The sequence below is a fragment of the Thunnus maccoyii genome, chromosome 18 (assembly GCF_910596095.1).
Source record: "Thunnus maccoyii chromosome 18, fThuMac1.1, whole genome shotgun sequence".
NCBI lineage: Eukaryota > Metazoa > Chordata > Actinopteri > Scombriformes > Scombridae > Thunnus > Thunnus maccoyii.
Genome location: NC_056550.1, coordinates 27,217,137 through 27,241,799, shown reverse-complemented (window position 1 = coordinate 27,241,799; position 24,663 = coordinate 27,217,137). Strand labels below are relative to the sequence as shown.

Genomic DNA, 24,663 nt, shown 5'->3' with positions numbered 1-24,663 from the left:
TGTTTTTCAGAGTCTCACTCACAACTAGATGGTAAGTCAAAGTTTCCACTTGTTTACATTTTAAACATGTTGTTGGATAGAAAGGTTGATAGTTTGATTGTTGTTGGTATTTACTGTCAAAGCCAGAATTCCAGTCTTAAAGGACTGGTTCACTATTCTTCAAGGGCATCTTAAAACAACAGTCAAGTGTCCATATGAACAGTTAAAGAGGTTTTCCTCGCTGTAATCATTCCTCCTGTTCATACTGGATATTAACAGATCCTTCAAATGTGCTTTCAATGGAAGTGATGGAGGCCAAAATCCACAGTGAGTCCACACAGTCATTTAGTGCAGAAATGCATTTAAAGTCTCTGTGAAGCTCATATGAGGCTTCAGCAGTCTGAGTTAGTCATATCAAGTGGATATCTGACACATTTACAGTCTTTTTAGCATCAAATTCCCTCTTTGTGTTTCCTCGGACAGTGTTTCCCTGTTGAGCTTTGGTGGAAGTATAGTAACAAAAAGAGGGACCTTGGCACTAAAAAGACTGTAACGTTGAAAGATATCTACTTGATTTGACTCATTCGGACGCTGAAGCTTCATATTAGCTTCAGATAAACTTTTAAACACATTTTTGCACAGAAGGAGGACTGTGGATTTTGTCCTCCATCACTTCCATTGTAAGTGCATTATGAAGGGATCTTCTAATGGTCAGTATGAACAGGAGGAATGATTACAGCAAGAAAAACATGTTTCAATGTTCATTTGGGCTCCTGACTGTTGTTTTAAGACACACTTGAAAAATTGTGAACCCATCGTGTAAGAGAAGTAAAGAAACATTTAGACTAATATTGAAATGAGATTATAGTTTCACCTCTTGTTATCTTGAGAGCCTCCCAGCAGACTCCCAGGATCTTAATCTTTAACCCACAGTTGAAGGTTATAATCCTGCAAACAGAAACCACAGTGGTAATTCAGGGAGGGCCGAGCATTGTTCACTCTGTGTTTTTATCGTCTGTCTCTCTGTAGTGTGCGGTCGGCCTGCGCTCAACACCAGGATTGTTGGAGGAGAGGTGGCACCTGAAGGTAACTGGCCCTGGCAGGTCAGTCTGCAAAGATTTGGACTTCACTTCTGTGGAGGATCCCTCATTAACAAAGAATGGGTGCTGACGGCTGCTCACTGCTTCCCACGGTAAGCAGTTAGAAAAAGTTGTCTAGCTTTGTCTTGTGAAATTCTGGGAAGTTTTACTTCTTTAGACCTCCAACAGTTATTCAAATAAAACAATACAAGACGTTTAGAAGAAAAATCTTTGGTTGAACTAAGGGTTGCAGGCAGACAATGCTTCAGTTTGGTCACCAGTCTAAAATTCCTAAAGATTCAGCTTGTCTTCTGGCAACTGGTACAAAGAACATGGGCCACATGTAAAAATTATTCATTTTAGGGACCAGTTAATGTAATCTGAGGGTAGGATTCAGTAAATTGAGATTGATTTTAATTTGAGGATATAAATTTCTAACTTGTGGGAATTATATCTCCTTGTTGTGACATGGTCTTAAATGGATTTGTATCTGCTTGACTGAAGTGGTCTCAACTGCAGCCCTGCTCTTCATGTCTTTGCACTGTTTTGTTTCTCTTCTGATCTTCAGCAACAACACATTTGGTTTGGCTGTGATCCTCGGACGCCAGAGTCAAAAGGGATCAAACCCCAATGAGGCGTATCGGACAGTCTCTCAGATCATCAAACATCCCAGCTACAACGCTAGCACTAGTGACAATGACATCTCCCTCCTGAAGCTCTCCTTACCGGTTACTTTCAATGACTACATTCTGCCAGTGTGCCTGGCAGCCTCAGACAGCACTTTCAACGACGGCGTGGACACCTGGATCACCGGCTGGGGCAACATCGGATTTGGAGGTAGGTCATACAGCAACTGGGGCACATTTATTACTTGTGCTTTCTCAGATTCATAAATGCATCTCAGTGAGCAATGAAACCTTCCTGTAACTTACAGTTTGTATTAATATTTTTATCACAATCTGCATGTGACAATACTATCACACCCCACATTACAAAAGTATTATAGTATTAAAGTTCTGATGATGACGTCAGATGAAAGATCATTCAAATCTTAAGGGTTCATGTATCAGAGGAGCATTAATGTGCTCAGTAAATTTCATTGTAAACTGCCGACTAAACTTTACTAAATTTTGAAATAAAATTTTGCCCTGATTGTGGCACAAGAGAAAGGTCAGAGGTCACCAGAAACATTATGATGAGACAGACAGGTTGACTGATATTAGTAACCTGAAAGATCCCCTCCAGACATGTTTTAGAAGATAAAAATAATGAGCTTTGAATACTTTGTGTCTAACATGTTTTTTCCAAGAAGAAGTTAATTTACCTTGTTAGAAATTCTTACAATGACGTCTCCTCCTTCTCCCTCACTGTAACACTTTTCAAAAGTTTTCCTGTTGGACACAAGATGTCTCCTACTTCACTGTAAGGTACATTCATACTGTTTGTGCACTGGAGGCATCAAGTTTCCACATACCACTTTTGTAAGTTGCATACTGGACTACAACTGGTTCCCCTCGGCTTTATGGAGCTTTATAGTGAGTTTCAGCTCATTGTTTATCTGTCCGGCTGCAACTTTACTGTTCTGGTTCACTCTCAGCGCTCTCATAGCGTTGTTTTAGGAGAAAAAGTTCTAAAAAGCCACTGTACACTACCTGCTCAACACCAAACGGCAAACAGACACAGTTAGCTGTAGACTAGCTGGTGAACATCGTGGAGCATTTAGCAGCTAAAGATCCAGATATTTCTCTCAGGAGTTGGTAGAGAGCAAAAACAGAGCTAAAAGAGAGTGAATATTGGACTTATATTCACCAGGTGGACAGAAACACGACTCCAAATGAATGATAATGTTGCTCTGTAACTGCTGGTCCTTATTTCACCATATGTGTTGTTTATTAAACTGATTTTGTGTCTCTTCAGTACCCCTTCCTTTCCCACAAAAACTACTGGAGGTGGAGGTGCCTGTTGTTGGGAACAAACAGTGTAACAGTAACTATAGCAGCAATATCACAATCACAGACAACATGATCTGCGCCGGGTTACGTGAAGGAGAGAAGGGCTTCTGTCAGGTGATCATTTTACCACCTGTGCTTCCTTCAGATTTCCCCTCCTACAAAGATCATTTCTCCTGACCCACTCCTGAATGTTTCTCTCCTCAAAGGGGGACTCAGGTGGTCCGATGGTGACAAAGACAGGAAGAGTCTGGGTCCAGGCTGGAGTCATGAGCTTTGGTTTTGGTTGTTTGTTGCCTAATCTACCAGGAGTCTACACCAGAGTGTCCACGTATGAGTCCTGGATCAACAGCCAAGTCACCAGTGACCAGCCAGGCTTCGTCTTCTCCATGTCCAGTGACCTCTCTAAGGGTAATTCATGTCTGTTAGCTACAGTCATGTGTTTTTCTGTCATGATGACCATGTTTTACTAACTAATGTATTCTTATATCCACCATGTTTACATTTACAATGTTTAAGTGTTGGTAAACCATATAAGGAACTTATTGTGAAGAAGTTTAGCCTGGGGGGGGGGGGGGGATTAAACCTCTTTCTGTGCAAAATGTAGTCTGAGAATAGGTTAATGTATGTCTTTACAATGTCTAAGGAGTTTCATGTGTGTCACATGGCGGATGTTGAGATGCTGTGATGTGTCTTAAGCCAAGAAGATGTCATGACCAAGTGAGGAAGGCTGAAAAATGTATTGTCTAAAATACTATAAGACATGAAAGAGAAACTGACTCTCCTTCAGTCATTATCTATGTGCTGCTGATGAATGACTGCTTGCAAGCAATAAAGATCTTCTGAGGAAAAGAAATATTGTGTCAACTTGGTGTTTGAACCAACTCTCATCTACAATAGAAAAGAACTGATTTTTCAGCTTCCACGACACTGTCATGTCCAGGCTTTGTGAACGGATCTGACAGATTTTTAACCGTAAATTAGTATCAGCTTGTTCCACCTCTTCATTTAGGATAAATGATCTTTACACTGAGGGAAATGTTCAAACCAAAGGCTCTATGCATTTTATAGCTGCACTATTCCAACAGAACAGAAATATTCCAGATGTTTGTGCATCACTTTGTACAAATTTTCCCAAAAGTCAGCCTGACATGTTTGGTATCTTTGGCAATGTTTGGATCTCTGCTAGAATTCAAATTATAAAATGGATAGTTCCGGTCCTTGATAATGATTGGTTGAACTGCGTTTGAGGCTGTTGTAAAATACTCCATAAACATACACCTGTGACCACATTACAACAGTATTTCAGCAGTCATGTTGGCCTACGTGCAGGGTACATCAATGATCCACCAGTCAGTCGATCCTGGTGTCTGTTGAACGATCCTGAGTTTATCGCTATCGTCAAAGTTTTCGTTGGAGTAGTGAAACAAACTTCCCCCGAGAAGGACGCGACAAAACATGACCAAACAAAACCTGGAAAATAAATTGGTCATCTTAAATCTGAAAGTGCTGTGTGATGTGTGTATTTTTATTTTGAGATATTCACCTCTGAAACATCTGCTGCCCTTCAAAATACAATGGCAGTGAAAATAATTTTATTTGTGCTGCATGGAGCATTAAAAACATATTTGGAAATACTTAAAAGCAACTTGCCTTTCCAGAAACAGTGTCCCTGTTAATCCAAACCAGAGGTTTTCAAAGTGGGAGTTGCCCCCCCCCCCCCCCCCAGGTGGGCTCCAAACAGTTTCAGGGGAGACTCAGTGAATGGTGGTGAAAAAATGTTACATTAGTTATCAAAAGGAGATCATGTAGAATAGCCTAAATGTGTGTGATTTGGTTAAAGAAAAGAAGTTATGTCAAACAGCTCAATTGTTGAGTGTCTATGGGATCTAGTAGGCAAAATAAATAGCAGGCAACTAGTGTCTACTATTTATTTTGTACAGATAACAGTTTGTTATCTCGGGGTAACAGAGAAAGCATTTTTTGGAATAACAGGTCTTGGAATAAAAAAAAATAAAAAAAAACGCACCATTTATCTGCTAATGTTGCTAGCAGTAGGTCACTATGATTCAGACTCAAACTGCATTTGCAGGCTGATATTTTGTGAAAGAGAACATCTTTTTTGTTTAGTCTCGATATAAGGCCAGTTTGTTATTGTACATCTCTGGAAATTCAGTGACACAAGTAGGTTATGTAGTTTTGTGTTCATCTTTCAGTTCAAGCAGTGGGCGACAACGACCGTCTGTAGCCTTTGTTGCTAAGGTTGATCATATTGTCCACTCAGACATAACTGTCTTCTTGTTTCCCCACTACCTCACATGGTTAAATTGAACTAGTTTGCCATAAAATGTGAGTTAAAGGATATGGCTGTTGATTTTCTATATTTTTCTTATTATCAAGAAATCTCAACTGTTCTACATGTCAGTTTCACACAGCATTCAATGGTCTCTGCAGTATAATCTATGTATCTCCCCTAATCCTCTGTTGTATCTTGTTGTTGTCCAAAAACTATTGAAACACATCACTGATGTTCTTTCATTATGAAGAAAGCATTAGAAAGATGAGTACATGAGTAAATACAACCACTAGATGGCCACAGAGAGACCATGAACAAGTGCTTGCCCAGCAAAAACTTAATAGAGAATAAATGATATAACAAGATACCAGTCAATACATAATATATCAAATTATATATATGTATATACAGTACTGTGCAAAAGTTTTAGGCACCCTAGATGTTTAGATTCTTATCCATTATGCAATACCATCAGGGAGGTGTCTGATTGGTCCCAAATTTATTCATGACATGACAATGACCCCAAGCATACAGCTAGAGTCATAAAGAACTATGTTCAGCAACAAGAAGAATGATGAGTCCTGCAACAGATGGTATGGTATGGCCCCCACAGAGACCTGATCTCAACATCATGGAGTCAATCTGGGATTTCATGAAGAAGCACCTGATGGCTTAAATAATAAATCCACAGAGGAACATTCTTTCTCCAGGATGGTTACAACAACCTACCTGCAAGTTACCATGAAAAACTGTGTTAAAGTGAACCGAGGAGAACTGCTGCTGTTTTAAGGGCAAAGCTGCTCACAGCAAATATTGATTTCATTTACGTTTCTGCTGTTTACTCAACTTTGTAAGAAGTTAATTGATAAATTAAAACAACAATATTTTTGTAAGCATTCTCACTTTACTTTTAGTGCCTAAAACTTTTACACAGTACTGTGTGTGTGTATATATATATATATATATATATATATATATATATATATATATATATATACACACATTTTTTTTTTTTTTTTTTTTTTTTTTTTTTTTTTTACATCATCCCTCACCTTTCCATGAATGGATCAGGATTATTATGGATCTTTATAACATGGACTTTATCTATAAGGTATAATTAGCCACAGCTTGTCTGACTGATCAGTTTGTTAATGTCAGGCATCATTTTATCAGGAGAATCCTGTCATCAGCAGCCTGAGCAGCACAGAAAGGCAAATACGTGAGCTGCAGCCTCTCAGGTGAGCTCTGATGTCATAATGAAATATCAATTTCAAGTTTTAGGCAAGTTACTGTATATTAGCACAGTAGTGGAAATGACTCAAATGCTGTACTTCAGTACAATTTTGAGGTATTTGTACTTTACTAATTTGTCCCAAGCGCTGTTATATTATTAAATACATAGTTATCGTACAGGGCCACTCCCTTAACTCACTCCTCATTGTACATTTACATTTGTCTTACGTTAACCGAATTTGGCACTTTGTACTTTTTGTAATAGGCCTATTGAACTGCATTTGAATTGCCTATGATTGATCTCCAAGCTCTCCCTGTTTTTTACTGTTGTCTTATTTTTAATCCATGCTGATTGTGGTGAAATCAAAGACAATAAAGTTTATAACCTTACCTAACCTAATCTTTCAGCCTTAACAGAAAATAGGCATGCTGTTATTTATGAGCACAGCAAACTCTCACACACTGTCATGTTATTCTAACAGACCTGGACATGCCGTCTGGTGTCCCATCAAACCTGTATTAGTGCATCAGTAAACCCACATTGTCAAGAGCAGTTATGAAAAAAACACAGAACACATGTTTCTGTCAAAGAGTGTACTTTATTTAGTTTTTAACCACCATCATATATCATGATATACACAAAGGAGAGGCGGCTCCTCTGACTAGATGTGTTGGCTGACCTTGTCCTTGATAGCTCAACAATATGATAGGTTAATGTTAAGGTCATCAGTTTTAATGATTTCTCCCTCAGTTCTGATAAATTAATTTTTTATGTCAGTTTTAGATTGCGGAAGCGGCGTCATTACCCATGAGCATCATTGACTGTTACCATGGAGACGAAGAAAGTCCACTTTGCCTTACACCACAAAAAATTTTTATTGTTGTGAATGCTGGAAAGCTATTTATAATGCTATTTACTTTTAAATACTGAATTTATTCCAAACTGATTAAGATTTTTGTGTGAAGTTGGTTCATTGAGTTCCCCCATACCACCCAATTCACACACCATAACCAATTCAAGTCTAACCCTAACATTAACCTAACCTCAATTCACATCTTACCCCTAATGTTAACCTCAGAAATGACGTTTGTTGTGCTGCATTAGGACCGGGCTTTGGTCCCCATGAGGACTATTGGTCCCAATAAGGTCAGTGTTTATACCAGAAACAGTCTCAATAAAGATAGGAAAATGCATACACAAACACATGATGGAGTGCTTTATTGGATGATGTGACTCAATATTCATTGAGGAAGACTATTTTTTGAGAAAAATTATTGCATATTAAATATCTTCAGCCACATATTCTTGGAAGTATAACATTAAATGAGCAACTTCCCATTTTAGAATCACTGGCTATAAAACCACTTTTCTTAACACAGATAGTGGTGTTTAGATTTGGATTGTGGCAGACGGCGGCAATTTGAAATGGAATGAAACCCACTGATGTTAGACAGCCCAAAACAATAGTCAAAGGCTCCACATCCACCCACAACACGATGGCTTTTCCCTTGCCTTCTGCTATTAAAATGAGACAAAAAATCAGGTGGTCTCTCTGTCCTCAATTTTAAATATTATTTTCGGTCATTTGTATTAAGACCTCTCTCAACCTGGTTTAACCCGGATGCTGCTGTTTCTTGGAAACCTATAGAGGAAAACTTAGCTCACACTTACAGATTGGTAGATTTAGTTTACTCTGCGTTACCAGTAAAGCATGCCAAACTTCGTCTTGGACATACCATTACTTTTCCCCTGTCAGTATGGCATAATGCAGAAAGAGAATCAAATACAACTCAGAAATGGCACTTAAACAGCCCAATTTTTCATAATAATTTCCTCCTCTCAAGAACTGTCTCATTTTCATTTCCTATTGTGGAAGGATAAAGGTATTCATGTTCTTGGAGATATCTATGATAGTAATGGGTTACTTTCTTTTAATGACTTATGTACTACCTTTAATTTACCTGCTTCATCTTTTTTACAGTATCTCTGCGATCTTCCATAAAGGCCTATGGTGTTCCCTGGAACACACCTCTAAGGCCTATGGAACTACATTTGAATTGCCTATGATTGGTCTCCAAGCTCTCCCTGTTTTTTTTACTGTTGTCTTATTTGTAATCCATGCTGATTGTGGTGAAATCAAAGACAATAAAGTTTATAACCTTACCTAACCTAACCGTTGAGCCTTAACAGACAATAGGCATGCTATCAATGATCAGTGAAGGGAGTAAATACTCCACATACCGTATCTCTCTTTTAAAAGCTGCCTCTAACACACTGTCATGTTATTCTAACAGACTTGGACATGCCATCTGCCACCTTAACTCACCCTTCATTGTACATTTACATTTGTCTTATGTTTACAGAATTTGGCACTTTGTACTTTTTGTAATAGGCCTATTGAACTGCATTTGAATTGCCTATGATTGATCTCCAAGCTCTCCCTGTTTTTTTTTACTGTTGTCTTATTTGTAATCCATGCTGATTGTGGTGAAATCAAAGACAATAAAGTTTATAACCTTACCTAACCTAACCTTTCAGCCTTAACAGACAATAGGCATGCTGTTATTTATGAGCACAGGGAGTGGATACTTCACATACTGTATGTCTTTTAACAGCCAACTCTCACACACTGTCATGTTATTCTAACAGACCTGGACATGCCGTCTGGTGTCCCATCAAACCTGTATTAGTGCATCAGTAAACCCACATTGTCCATAGCAGGTAAAAAACACATAGAGAGCATATTTCTGTTAAAGAGTGTATTATTTTATTTAGTTTTTAACCACCATCATATATCATGATATACACAGTGGAGAAACGGCTCCTCTGACTCCTCACCTTCAAAGCCCTTAATGGTCAGGCACCATCATATCTTGAAGAGCTCATAGTACCCTCTTATCCCACTAGAACACTGCGCTCCCAGAATGCAGGCTTACTTGTGGTTCCTAGAATCTCCAAAAATAGAATGGGAGGCAGAGCCTTCAGCTTTCATACTCCTCTCCTTTAGAACCATACTCCAGTTTGGGTCTGCCTTCACTGTTGCCTTCACTCCCCACATCTTTTCTAGTTCCTCTTTCAGCCCTTGGTATTTTTCAAGCTTCTCGTGTTCCCTCTTCTTGATGTTGCTGTCGTTTGGGATTGCTACGTCTATCACTACTGCCTTCTTCTGTTGTTTATCAATCAACACAATATCCGGTTGGTTAGCCATCACCAGTTTGTCAGTCTGGTTTTGGAAGTCCTACAGGATTTTGGCTTGGTCATTCTCAACCACCGAAGGAGGTGTCTTCCATTGTGACCATGGGACCTCCAGCCCATACTCAGCGCAGATGTTCCTGTATACTATGCCAATTGGTTATGGCGTTCCATGTACGCTGTTCCTGCCTGCATCTTACACCCTGCTATTATGTGCTGAACAGTCTCAGGAGCATCTTTGCACAGCCTGCACCTGGGGTCCTGCCTGGTGTGGTAGTCACCTCTATTGATCTTGTACTGAGTGCCTGTTCCTGTGCTGCCATGATCAGTGCTTCTGTGCTGTCCTTCAGTCCAGCCTTTTCCAGCCACTGGTAGGATTTCTTGTTATCAGCCACTTCTTCTATCTGTCTGTGGTACATGCCCTGTAGGGGTTTGTCCCTCCATGATGGTACCTCCTCCTCCTCTGCATCATCGGGTTTCTGCTGCCTGAGGTATTCACTTAGCAGTTCATCTTTTGAGGCCATCTTCCTGATGTATTCCTGGATCGTGGTTGTTTCATCCTGGACAGTGGCTCTGACGCTCACCAGTCCTTGGCCTCCCTTGTCCCGCTTAGTGTACAGTCTCAGGGTGTGGGCTTGGGATGAAACCCTCCATGCATTGTGAGGAGCTTCCTTGTCTTGATATCAGTGGCCTCTGTCTCCTTCTTTGGCCAGCTTACTATACCAGCGGGGTATCTGATGACTGGCAGGGCGTATGTGTTGATGGCTCGTATTTGTTCTTCCCATTCAGTCCACTTTTCAGGACCTGCCTTACTCTGTGTAGGTATTTGGCTGTGGCTGACTTCCTTGCGGCCTCCTCAAGGTTCCTATTTGCCTGCAGGATCCCAACGCATTTGTAGCTGTCCTGAACATCTGCAATGCTGCCTTCTGGTAGTTCAACCCCCTCAGTTCTGATCATCTTCCCTCTCTTCAATACCATCTGACCACAGTTATCTAGTCCGAATGACATTCCGATGTCATTGCTGTAGATCCTGCATCACCTTGGTATATGCTGCACTTGATGGTAACTTGTGCAATTGGCTTTGAGTTGGCCTCCAGAGTTGTTTTCCACAGCCCTATTGAGTTCTTGATGAAGGCTCTTAGTGTCCTGTTGATGTTGTACACTATGTGTATGTATATATATATATATATATATATATATATATATATATATATATATATATATATTTATATATATTTATATATATATATACATGGAAATTATTGTTATTATTTCCATAATTGCTGATACACATCAGTTAAGTTCAGCTTTCTTCCTTCATAGTTGTTGTTTTCAAACTATAAGGTTAACACATTGTTTTACTGTACTTCTCCCTGTTTGTACTACTTTGTACAATGTACTTTGGCAAAACTGTTCTTCAATATGATCATGCCAATAAAGCCTCATTGAATTGAACTGAATTGAGAGAGAGAGAGGTGTGTTTGTGTTTGTGGGAGGGAGGGCGGGTCATTTATGCCAGAGCAGATCAGATGATATGAACTTATTGTACAGCAATGGCTCTCGACAAAGTGATCTGTGTGGTAACTCTGCTGACTCTACTGACACAAGGTAAGTGTCAGCCTTCATCTGCACACACCTGAACCAATGACATTCATACTGAGAAGGAAGTAAAATCCTCTAATTTAGTAGACTGTTTGTATGTAATTCAAACTTCCAACTGCTTAACACACTACCTGAAAATGCTCTCTTGTGCCTGCCAGGCACTTGCTAGGATTATACCAATTAAATGTTAGCAAAAATTAAACGTAGTCACTAATTGGGTAACCAGTTGCACAAATGTGATTCTGTTTTCTGAGTAAGATGTTACTGACCTTTGGTTTGATTCCACAAAGGAGGATGAATGTGGATTATATGATGTTGATGGTTGCATGTGCCTTCTGTCCCTCCATTACTGTGGTAATGAAAATGAAAATACTGTATTTTACCGTCAAATCTTACAGTAACCTACTGTTAATGTCTGTTCTCGGTTTTGGCTCCAAAAAGCATAAACATTTACAGTATTTTACCGTATTTAGAAAGAGCAGTAACTTACTGTTAGAATTTAGCTGTATTTTTACAGCAATGTATTACAGTGTATAAAATACTGACCTGAAAAGTAGCCAGTAATTATAACTGTGAATTAAATGTAGTGCAGTAAAAAGTACAATTTTTACATCTGAATTGGAGTGGAGAAAAAGTACAAAGTAGCATAAAATAAATAGTGCAGGTACCACAAAATTGTATTTAAGTACAGTACTTTGGTAGTTTCTTCTGTGCACAGGTTTTTATTTTATTTCATTAGAAAGTAAGTAGTTGTTTAAAGTAAAATATTGTAACATCCATGTATTCTCATTTTATAACTCATTTTAGGGACTTTCACATTAGGTGATCAGTAACATTCAGTCAATCCAGAAAGGAACAGAATCCATTAATTTTACGCCTTAAACCCCTTTAAACATTTTATATTTATATCAATGTGACGTTTTCATGGAGTAAGTCACTTTTAATTAATATTTTATGTGGGATTTGATCCTTAATACACTAAAGGTAAGCTCAAACTTTCTTCTCTACTGTCCTTACATTAATTATTTTATTTCTGTAAGCTTGCAAATTAAGTCACATTAGTGGCTCAAAAGTCAATTATTTGCCTCATAGAGACAAAGGTCCCTTTGTCTCTATGAGGCGAGGTTGGATACATTAAAAGGTCAATAAAGGGCATTTATTGTGGTCACTGGTGGGACAACAGTTTGTGTTGTTACGGGAATGTGTGCAAAAGGTTGGTTTCTCTGTTGGCTCTCTGTGAATTCATCTTAAATATCCACCACACACAGGCTTTCAGTTTAAACATTATATGTTGAGCTCAAGCCAAGATATTATTTCAAACTCTGGCTCCCTCTAGAGCCACAGTAGATGTAATGCATTTGTTTTCACAGGCTGATTAGTACCAATCATGAAGAGTAAACTCAACCTTATGTAAAAAAACAGTGGAGTGCTCCTTTAACTGTTTTTCTGACGTTCAGGCATCACCAGGGATTAAACAAGTCTGTCTCCTAGAAATTTTGTTAATAGACAACTGAACTGCAACAGAAAATACACTTTGGAGGAAACAATGCTGCCAGAATGATGATTTCTGTCAATATAATGAGAAAATGTTGTTAATGAACACATTTGGCAAGTCACAAAAATGTCGATACTGACAGTACAAGTCAAATGTTCAGTGATTCTTTTTTTCCCCTGCCACCAAATATCCGACCTTGCAGTAAAATATCAACTTGTAGTGACTATAGTTTTATTAGTTTTTTATGGTTGTGTTTCGACACTGGCAGCACTTAGGTTAGAGAAAGATCATGGTCTTGGTTTAAAACAGAAATGACATGAAGCACGAGACACAATGTGTTTATTATCATTTAACCAAAAAACCACCATTTTTCATTAACATTTGCTTTTTTTGTCAAAATTAAAACAGACACAGGACTCAGGACACAGACCCTGGTCTCCAGTGTAGGGCTACAACTAATAATTATTGTCATTATTGATTAATCCGCCAATTCACTGATTGATTGTTTTGTCTACATAATTTCAAACAAGAGTGAAAAATGCCTGTTATAATTTCCCACAGTCAAAAGTGAAATTTTTAAATGTCTTGTTTTGTCTTGGACCAACAGTCCAAAACCCAAAGACAATCAATTTATTATAATGAATGAGAAGCACTGAAATACTTACAAATGACTAAAACGATTACTCAGTTGTCAAAATACTGTCAAATTATTTGGTTTGTCAATGAATTGATCAATTAATTGATGCAGCTCTAGTCCGGTGTCAACATCCAACTTTTCTTAGATACTGTAAATGTTCCTTAACTAAAGAAAATAAAGTAAGATGAAACCATGTGAGAAAAATCACTATTTGGTGGAGCTGTAAATAACTCATAGACATCTGAAAGGTGACCCCGACTACACACTGCTTTTTGTAAGACGTCAAAAGCCAAAAATGTTGGAAACCACTGGTTTCATCAGTCATGAGTAGATTTGTCTTTCAGCAAACATCCAGTCAGAGGAGCCGTCTCCCCTTTGTGTATATCATGACATATGATGGTTGTTAAAAACTAAATAAACTACACTCTTTAACAGAAATATGTTCCATCATTTTTTCCGACCTGCTCTGGACAATGTTGGTTTACTGATGCACTAAAACAGGTTTGATGGGACACCAGACGACATGTCTTGGACTTTAATTATGGGCAATTCAAATACAGTTCAATAGGCCTATTACAAAAAGTACAAAGTGCAAAATTGTAAATGTACAGTGAGGGTTGAGGTAAGGGAGTGGCCCTGTATGATTGAGCCCTCGGGACAATTGATGTCTTGTTGACATTTTTGGTGGCTTGTGGCAGCGTAAAGCGCCTTCCTGAGGGAAGCGATTCAGATTGTGGGTACAATGGATGGGACGGATCTCTTGTTATGTCAAGGGCTTTCTTTTTGGTATTCAGAACATGCCTGCTGCTTAGTTGCATCTGTGGTTTCCCTGTGATTTTACTGGCGGTATTAGACTTTTCCCTTTACATTTGACATCCAAGTGTCTGTACCACACAACCATGTGAAAAGACAAGATGCTTTCCACCAGATTCTTGTACACCATGTCAAGAATATTCTGGCTCACCTTGAAGTCATTAAGTTTCCTGAGTAGGTATAACCTCTGCATAGCTTTTTAAAAACATAATCTGTGTTATCTATAAAATTAAAGTGGTTGTCTGTATAAGTTCCTAAGTAATTAAAACAACTAACTGCAACTTAAGTGCTGTCATTACTGCAATTACACTGTAGGATTTATTCTTTCCTTTTTTAAAGACAGTAATTACACTTTTTGTTCATTTTTTACTGTCAAAAATGTGCTGACTCTGCAGGTTCTGTTACTCTGCTCTGAATTTTGGCCTAAACCATTTTTGTTTGTTTGTTTAGCTGCATACTTACTTCAATGAAACACGTTTTCAATTCCAATTTAACCCTCAAACCCCCTGTAGCCCATATATTCATTAATAATCCTCATATGTTCTGTAAGTCTAACAACTGAACCTTGGACGTGGCTCCACTGGCACTTTTCTCTCTCTGATTATTTTTCTTTTTCCCAATGAAGTTTAATTATAATTTTATTATGTAACAACAGTAGAACATAATGTCAAGGAGGAAGATAGACAACTACATATACAGATAATTAAACATATTAAAGATATGAAAAAATAAACAAATACATATTAAAATTAAGAAAGATAAATAATACCAGAGCAAAAATAAACAGAGAAATTTAAGAAAAGAGAAGAAATACTATTATACAAACATCAGTATAGGGGTCTGGTAGTTTTAAAAGCTTTTTTGTTCAAAAAAGACTTTTCCTTATTATTTTAATTTATTTGTTCCTTCAAACTAACAAGCTGTGTCTATTAATGACTAAAAAAACAGAAATTTCATGGTTGTAGTATTGAGCTGAAAACAAAGATGACAACCAAAAAACCAAAAAAAGTGTCCTCCCTCTTCCCTCTTATTTATTTTGGTTCTTGGTATGATCACAGCCGAATCCCCCCAAAATTAGTTAAAAACATCATAAGTATGAAGGTCTTAAACGCCTTGCTTGAATCCTTTTAAATACCGAAAGATGCACTACTTTATTTCATTTTATTAGTGACAAAAAATCTTCAAGGCAAAGACCAAACTTTATTCCAGATGTTTTTCCAACAACAAATAGCTCTGGGAAATGGTATAAAAGTTTATAAACCTTCCCAGTGGCTGACTGACGGGCAAGGGAGAAAAATATAAAGGACACCTGATACATTCAGTGGGTCCCATCAGCAGAGAACAATGATGCATGTTTGGTAAAACATCCTCAATTAAGATGAACATTTTACACAGTGGCTCAGAATATACACTAAGGAAAACAACACCTCTGTATTTAAAAAGGATTTACTTTCAACATCTATTTAGCAAACATCTCTGAAATATAACACAGGAAATGGCTAATGTTTTAAATGTTTATTTCTCAAACACATCTGTAGTAAAAACAAGGAACTATTAACATTTTGAGAATTAGCTGTTTTGAGCCGTCTTGTCAGGGAAACGAGAAGCAAAATTGGTGAAATAAAAGGAGAATTCTTTTGGCCATGAGTTTGTAAATGTTAACGACCTCGTTATGGTCCATTTGGACCATCCCTCCCTCTCAATGGACAACAGCAGAGGTTCTGAGAGCCTTCCTTCTCCACATCTGCTTGTAAGCTGGGTCTTGATCAGCTTCAGTTTGGAGAATGATCGCCCAACTGATGCAGTCGTCACTGGCAGCTCAGACTGCACTGACCCAAAGACAACAGAACCATGTAAATTAGTGAGTAGAACTGTACCAGAACCAACTGAATGACAACCACAACATGTTTTTAAGGGTTCTTTATTTTCCTGATGGTCAGCATACACTCATTTCTACTATAATGGCCAGTTTACACCATCATAAGGGCATCTTACAGGGCAAAGTATCTCATGTTCTTCACTGGAAGGGCACTTCACCATGTTTTTGTTCTTTGTGGGGGCACCTTAGAGGACACTTTCACAGTATTTTTTTGTCCTTTGTGGTATCAGGCGGGATGGTTGCCCCCCCCTGTCCTCAGCATGGGGGGTATCCTGTTTGATGAGGGTGAAAAGTTGTAAAAAGGAACCAGTAAATTATAAATTCTGGTTATTTCATTATCATAATGATTTCTCAAGCAATGCCGTCAAAAACAACAACTCCTGTACTGTAAGTGAAATTTCTCTGTCTCTGTTATCTGAGAGAAGAGACAGGAAAACGTGTTTAACTCATATTTTAAAAATATGTGTTTAAGTGAGTTTAGTAGTCAATACTGTGATCATCACAAATGTCCTTCCGTGGAAATATCATGTGTCAATATATCACACAAAGTATCAGTGAATATAAATGCTGAATTGTTGTTTTAAGAGCTGTTTGTTTTCTGTTTTTCAGAGTCTCACTCACAACTAGATGGTAAGTCAAAGTTTCCACTTGTTTACATTTTAAACATGTTGTTGGATAGAAAGGTTGATAGTTTGATTGTTGTTGGTATTTGCTGTCAAAGCCAGAATTCCAGTCTTAAAGGACTGGTTCACTATTCTTCAAGGGCATCTTAAAACAACAGTCAAGTGTCCATATGAACAGTTAAAGAGGTTTTCCTCGCTGTAATCATTCCTCCTGTTCATACTGGATATTAAAAGATCCTTCAAATGTGCTTTCAATGGAAGTGATGGAGGCCAAAATCCACAGTGAGTCCACACAGTCATTTAGTGCAGAAATGCATTTAAAGTCTCTGTGAAGCTTATATGAGGCTTCAGCAGTCTGAGTTAGTCATATCAAGTGGATATCTGACACATTTACAGTCTTTTTAGCATCAAATTCCCTCTTTGTGTTTCCTCGGACAGTGTTTCCCTGTTGAGCTTTGGTGGAAGTATAGTAACAAAAAGAGGGACTTTGGCACTAAAAAGACTGTAACGTTGAAAGATATCTACTTGATTTGACTCATCTGGATGCTGAAGCTTCATATTAGCTTCATTTAAACTTTTAAACACATTTTTTGCACAGAAGGAGGACTGTGGATTTTGTCCTCCATCACTTCCATTGTAAGTGCATTATGAAGGGATCTTCTAATGGTCAGTATGAACAGGAGGAATGATTACAGCAAGAAAAACAGGTTTCACTGTTCATTTGGGCTCCTGACTGTTGGTTTAAGACACACTTGAAAAATTGTAAACCTGTCCTTTAAGAGAGCAAGTAGAAGTAAAGAAACATTTAGACTAATAATGAAATGAGATTATATTTTCACCTTTTGTTATCTTGAGAGCCTCCCAGCAGACTCCCAGGATCTTAATCTTCAATTCACAGTTGAAGGTTATAATCCTGCAAGCAGAAACCACAGTGGTAATTCAGGGAGGGCCGAGCATTGCTCACTCTGTGTTTTTATCGTCTGTCTCTCTGTAGTGTGTGGTCGTCCTCCGCTCAACACCAGGATTGTTGGAGGACAGGTGGCCTCTGAAGGCAGCTGGCCCTGGCAGGTCAGTCTGCAAAGATCTGGGAGCCACTTCTGCGGAGGATCCCTCATTAACAAAGAATGGGTGCTGACGGCTGCTCACTGCTTCAAAAGGTGAGCAGTTAGAGTAGAACTGTGATGGAAAACAACATGCCATGAGACCCCTCCAAGGGGTCGCAGGATGAATCTGAGGGGTCTCAAGATGATTAACAGGACAGGAAAGAAGAAAAATATTGTTCTGCTGCTGAAATTTAGATTCCTTTTTTTTTCTAGCTTTGTCTTGTGAAATACTGGAGAGTTTTACTTCCTCAGGCCTCCAACAGTTATTCAAAAAAAAACAATACATAAGGTATAGTAGAAAAATCTCTGGTTGAACCAAGGATTGCAGACAGACAATGCTTTAGTTTGGTCACCAGCCGAGAAGGATAGGAACGAGTTCTCTAAGTGACAAAAGAGACATGATACCAAAAGTCTGAGTTGCATTTTAAGGTTTAATTTAGTCCTGAGTAGCATTAGAGCTAACCAGAAGGGTATCTGTGTGTTCCAAGAGAACACAGACATGTCTGCTTAAATTCACATGTCTTGGACATTAATTAATTAATAGCATTATCATCTGTTCCATTTGTCTTTGTTCCCTCTACCTGTGGAGTTAAAACAGTTTAATACAGTTTATAATATTTAGTACAATCTTGGGCTGAGATTCAGGGATAAACCTCATGTTTTGGCTGTTAAACACAATGTTGTGTTATTTCTCTTAGACGTACAGTATATACTGCGATAAAAGATTATTTTGCTGTAAAAGAAAAAAAATTGTTTTGAATATACAGCAGATTCAGCTTGTCTTCTGGCAATTGGTGCAAAGAACATGGGCCACATGAACACTTTATTCATTTTAGGGACCAGTTTATGTAATATGAGGGTAGAACTCAGTAAATTTGAGGATATAAATTTCTAACTTCTGGGACTTTTATCTCCTTGTTGCGACATGGTCTTAAATCTATTTGTATCTGCTTGACTGAAGTGGTCTCGACTGCAGTTCTGCTTCTTATGTCTTTGCACTGCTTTGTTTCTCTTCTGATCTTCAGCACCAGCACAGCTGGTTTGGCTGTGGTCCTCGGTCTCCAGAGTCAAGTGGGGTACAACCCCAATGAGGTGTCTCGCAGAGTCTCTCAGATCATCAAACATCCCAGCTACAACCCTAGCACTTTTGACAACGACATCTCCCTCCTGAAGCTCTCCTCACTGGTTACTTTCAACAACTTTATTCTGCCAGTGTGCCTGGCAGCCTCAGACAGCACTTTCAATGACGGCGTGGACACCTGGATCACCGGTTGGGGCACCATCGGATCTGGAGGTAGGTCATACAGCAACTGGGGCACATTTATTACTTGTGCTTTCTCAGATTCATAAATGCATCTCAGTGAGCAATGAAACCTTCCTGTAACTTACAGTTTGTGTTAATATTTTTATCACAATCTGCATATGACAATACTATCACACCCTACATTACAAAAGAATTATAGTATTAAAGTTCTGACGATGACATCAGATGAAAGATCATTAAAATCAAGAGGGTTCATGTATCAGAGGAGCATTAACGTGCTCAGTAAATTTCAGTTGCAACTGGACTACAACTGGCTCCTCTCGGCTTCAGGGAGCTTTATAGTGAGTTTCAGCTCATTGTTTATCTGTCCGGTTGCAACTTTACTGTTTTGGTTCACTCTCAGCGCTCTCAAAGCATCGTTTCGGCTGCAGCAGGCAGCTGTTTTAAGAGAAAAAGCTGTAAAAAGCCACTGTACACTACCTGCTCAGCACCAAACAGCAAAAAGACAGTTAGCTGTAGACTAGCTGGTGAACATAGTGGAGCATTTAGCAGCTAAAGATCCAGAATTTCCGTCAGGAGTTGGTAGAGAGCAAAAACAGTGAATAGAGAGTGAATATTGGACTTACACTCACCAGGTGGACAGAAACACAACTCCAAATGAATGATAACGTTGCTCCATAACTGCTGGATGTGGAAATAAGCAAACATATCAACTTAAAAGCTGATGATATGTCAGTGTTGTGTTCACTACTTGTTTCTGCTGAAAACTAGTAGACAAAACAAGTGATATGAGTCCTTATTTCACCATTTGTGTTGTTTATTAAACTGATTTTGTGTGTCTTTAGTACCTCTTCCTTACCCACAAAACCTAATGGAGGTGGAGGTGCCTGTTGTTGGGAACAGACAGTGTAACATTGACTATGGCGGCATAATCACAGACAACATGATCTGCGCCGGGTTACGTGAAGGAGGGAAGGATTCCTGTCAGGTGATCATTTTACCACCTGTGCTTCCTTCAGATTTCCCCTCCTACAAAGATTCTTTCTCCTGACCCACTCCTGAATAATTCTCTCCTCAAAGGGGGACTCAGGTGGTCCAATGGTGACAAAGACAGGAAGTGTTTGGGTCCAGGCTGGAGTCGTGAGCTTTGGTGCAGGTTGTGCGCAGCCTAATATCCCAGGAGTCTACGCCAGAGTGTCCGAGTATCAGTCCTGGATCAACAGCCAAGTCACCAGTGAGCAGCCAGGCTTCGTCTTCTCCATGTCCAGTGACCTCTCTAAGGGTAATTCATGTCTGTTAGCTACAGTCATGTGTTTTTCTGTCATGATGACCATGTTTTACTAACTAATGTATTCTTATATCCACCATGTTTACATTTACAATGTTTAAGTGTTGGTAAACCATATAAGGAACTTATTATGAAGAAGTTTAGCCTGGGGGGCGGGTGGGGGGGGGGGATTAAACCTCTTTCTGTGCAAAATGTAGTCTGAGAATAGGTTAATGTATGTCTTTACAATGTCTAAGGAGTTTCATGTGTGTCACATGGTGGATGCTGAGATGCTGTGATGTGTCTTAAGCCAAGAAGATGTCATGACCAAGTGAGGAAGGCTGAAAAATGTATTGTCTAAAATACTATAAGAAATGAAAGAGAAACTGACTCTCCTTCAGTCATTATCTATGTGCTGCTGATGAATGACTGCTTGCAAGCAATAAAGATCTTCTGAGGAAAAGAAATATTGTGTCAACTTGGTGTTTGAACCAACTCTCATCTGCAATAGAAAAGAACTGATTTTTCAGCTTCCACGACACTGTCATGTCCAGGCTTTGTGAACGGATCTGACAGATTTTTAACCGTAAATTAGTATCAGCTTGTTCCACCTCTTCATTTAGGATAAATGATCTTTACACTGAGGGAAATGTTCAAACCAAAGGCTCTATGCATTTTATAGCTGCACTATTCCAACAGAACAGAAATATTCCAGATGTTTGTGCATCACTTTGTACAAATTTTCCCAAAAGTCAGCCTGACATGTTTGGTATCTTTGGCAATGTTTGGATCTCTGCTAGAATTCAAATTATAAAATGGATAGTTCCGGTCCTTGATAATGATTGGTTGAACTGCGTTTGAGGCTGTTGTAAAATACTCCATAAACATACACCTGTGACCACATTACAACAGTATTTCAGCAGTCATGTTGGCCAACGTGCAGGGTACATCAATGATCCACCAATCAGTCGATCCTGGTGTCTGTTGAACGATCCTGAGTTTATCGCTATCGTCAAAGTTTTCGTTGGAGTAGTGAAACAAACTTCCCCCGAGAAGGACGCGACAAAACATGACCAAACAAAACCTGGAAAATAAATTGGTCATCTTAAATCTGAAAGTGCTGTGTGATGTGTGTATTTTTATTTTGAGATATTCACCTCTGAAACATCTGCTGCCATCAAAATACAATGGCAGTGAAAATAATTTTATTTGTGCTGCATGGAGCATTAAAAACATATTTGGAAATACTTAAAAGCAACTTGCCTTTCCAGAAACAGTGTCCCTGTTAATCCAAACCAGAGGTTTTCAAAGTGGGAGTTGGGCCCCCCCCCCAGGTGGGCTCCAAACAGTTTCAGGGGAGACTCAGTGAATGGAGGTGAAAAAATGTTACATTAGTTATCAAAAGGAGATCATGTAGAATAGCCTAAATGTGTGTGATTTGGTTAAAGAAATGGTTCAGAGAGACAGTAGTTTTAGGGAATTTTACTTTTCTTCCCACTTTCCCAGAGTCAGAAACTAATAAATGCCTTAGAACAGACTTGTTTTGTATGTATTTGGTGTAGCCTGAAGTTATGTCAAACAGCTCAATTGTTGAGTGTCTATGGGATCTAGTAGGCAAAATAAATAGCAGGCAACTAGTGTCTACTATTTATTTTGTACAGATAACAGTTTGTTATCTCGGGGTAACAGAGAAAGCATTTTTTGGAATAACAGGTCTTGGAATAAAAAAAAATAAAAAAAACGCACCATTTATCTGCTAATGTTGCTAGCAGTAGATCACTATGATTCAGACTCAAACTGCATTTGCAGGCTGATATTTTGTGAAAGAGAACATCTTTTTTGTTTAGTCTCGATATAAGGCCAGTTTGTTATTGTACATCTCTGGAAATTCAGTGACACAAGTAGGTTATGTAGTTTTGTGTTCATCTTTCAGTTCAAGCAGTGGGCGACAACGACTGTCTGTAGCCTTTGTTGCTAAGGTTGATCATGTTGTCCACTCATACATAACTGTCTTCTTGTTTCCCCACTACCTCACATGGTTAAATTGAACTAGTTTGCCATAAAATGTGGGTTAAAGGATATGGTTGTTGATTTCCTATATTTCTCTTATTATCAAGAAATCTCAACTGTTCTACATGTCAGTTTCACACAGCATTCAATGGTCTCTGCAGTATAATCTATGTATCTCCCCTAATCCTCTGTTGTATCTTGTTGTTGTCCAAAAACTATTGAAACACATCATTGATGTTCTTTCATTATGAAGAAAGCATTAGAAAGATGAGTACATGAGTAAATACAACCACTAGATGGCCACAGAGAGGCCATGAACAAATGCTTGCCCAGCAAAAACTTAATAGAGAATTAATGATATAACAACATACCAGTCAATACATAATATATCAAAGTATATATATATATTTTATATCATTATAACATGGACTTTATCTATAAAGTAAATTAGCCACAGCTTGTCCAACTGATCAGTTTGTTAATGTCAGGCATCATTTTATCAGAAGAATCCTGTCATCAGCAGCCTGAGCAGCAAACAGGTGAGCTGCAGCCTCTCAGGTGAGCTCTGATGCCATAATGAAATATCAATTCAAGTTTTAGTTACTGTATATTAGCACAAGGGGTGTGCCTGAATACAAATATGAATACTTATTTGGCAAAGCACAAAGTGTTTCTTTTTTGTTTTTGTTTTTGTTTTGTTTTTTTTACAAATCTTTGTTTCATACAGATATTTTAAAAATTATTTGTTTTCGGGAAGAAAATAAAAAAACATGTCAAATACCAGCGCGCAGGTCGGTTACATCGCTATCAGTCTCTGTCCTCTGCTCCGCTGTTACGTCTATCAGCACACGGTGTGCTGTCTCTGTGTTATGGGTGTATAAATAGGTAGAGGTCTGTCTGCAATAAGGCAATGAGTAAAGGTTTAGCTCAGTAGTCAGCACAGTCGTCTATGATCTGGCTTGGCTATGACTTGAGTTTATGTAAGATAGTTTATTCATGAAAACTTGTAACACTTTAATTTTCTAAAATGAAAAGTGTAATAAAAACAAAAACAATACAAATAGAAATACAAATAATTTTGCTGCCTCAACAAAAACAGATATAAATACAAATACTGGGCTCTCTGCACATCCCTAACTAGCACAGTGGTGGAAATGACTGAAATACTGTACTTAAGTACAATTTTGAGGTACTTGTACTTTACTTGAGTATTTCCATTTGATGCCAAAAATGTCTACAAGAAATCATTTGTCCCAAGTGCTGTTAAATTATTAAATACATAGTGAATCATCCAGGGCCACTCCCTTACCTCACCCCTCACTGTACATTTACATTTATCTTTTGTACTTTCTGAAATAGGCCTATTGAACTGTATTTGAATTGTCTTGATTGAACTCCAAGTTCTCCCTATTTTTTTATCGTTGTCTTCTTTGTTATCCATATTGATTGTAATGAAGCCAAAGACAATTTTCCACAATGTGGACAATAAAGTCTCTAACCTTACCTAACCTGACCTTTCAGCCTTAACAGACAATAGACATGCTGTTATTTATCAGTGCAGTGAGGGGATGTTTACATACTCCACATATCTCTCTTTTAATATCCACCTCTCACATTCTGTCATGTTATTTTAACAGACCGGAACGTGCCACCTAGTGTCCCATCAAACCTGTTTTAGTGAATCAGTAAACACACATTGTCCAGAGCAGGTGGGAAAATAACTAAGTACATTTACTCAAGTACTATACTTAATTAAAATGTTGAGGTACTTGTACTGTACTTGAGTATTTCCATTTGATGCTACTTTATATTTCCACTCCAAGAAAGAAATATTATACTTTCTAAAGGGATGTGCAGAGAGCCCAGTATTTGTATTTGTATCTGTATTTGTTGAGGCAGCAAAATTATTTGTATTTGTATTTGAATAAAAGTGGAAAGAGGATTAAAATCCTGTTTTTTTATGCTTCTAATTTTAGAAAATTAAAGTGTTACAATAAGTGTTCATGAATAAACTACTTTACAAAGGAGGTCCCCACACTGGGTCTTGAACTCAAGTCTCCCAGATCATGGACGATTATGCCAACTACTGAGCTAAACCAAATGCATCACTGTAGTGCAGACAGACCTCTACTTATTTATACACCCATAACACGGAGACAGCACAGTGTGTAACGTGTAGAGAAGAACTTCAAAGCCAATTATTGCTTTGCACTTTTTGTTTATTGCCTATTTTTTACAACC

At 38.3% G+C, this 24,663-nt stretch overlaps 1 protein-coding gene across 1 annotated transcript; it reads left to right on the top strand.

The window, feature by feature from the left end:
- The first annotated feature begins 1,318 nt into the window (after positions 1-1,318).
- Positions 1,319-20,504, top strand: LOC121883966 (serine protease 30-like). Its single transcript, XM_042392420.1, has 8 exons — positions 1,319-1,401; positions 1,627-1,895; positions 2,976-3,124; positions 3,217-3,418; positions 17,677-17,935; positions 18,907-19,175; positions 19,991-20,133; positions 20,226-20,504. The coding sequence occupies exons 1-8, from the start codon at positions 1,319-1,321 to the stop codon at positions 20,487-20,489; spliced, it is 1,638 nt and encodes a 545-aa protein (XP_042248354.1). The 3' UTR covers positions 20,490-20,504.
- Positions 20,505-24,663: the final 4,159 nt, after the last annotated feature.

Coding starts and splice junctions, on each gene's coding strand:
- LOC121883966 (XM_042392420.1), top strand. CDS start 1,319: ATGCTTCAGTTTGGTCACCAGTCTAAAATTCCTAAAGATTCAGCTTGT. Junction 17,936..18,906: donor GCTGCTCACTGCTTCAAAAG/GTGAGCAGTTAG, acceptor TCTGATCTTCAG/CACCAGCACAGCTGGTTTGG. Junction 20,134..20,225: donor GAGGGAAGGATTCCTGTCAG/GTGATCATTTTA, acceptor CTCTCCTCAAAG/GGGGACTCAGGTGGTCCAAT.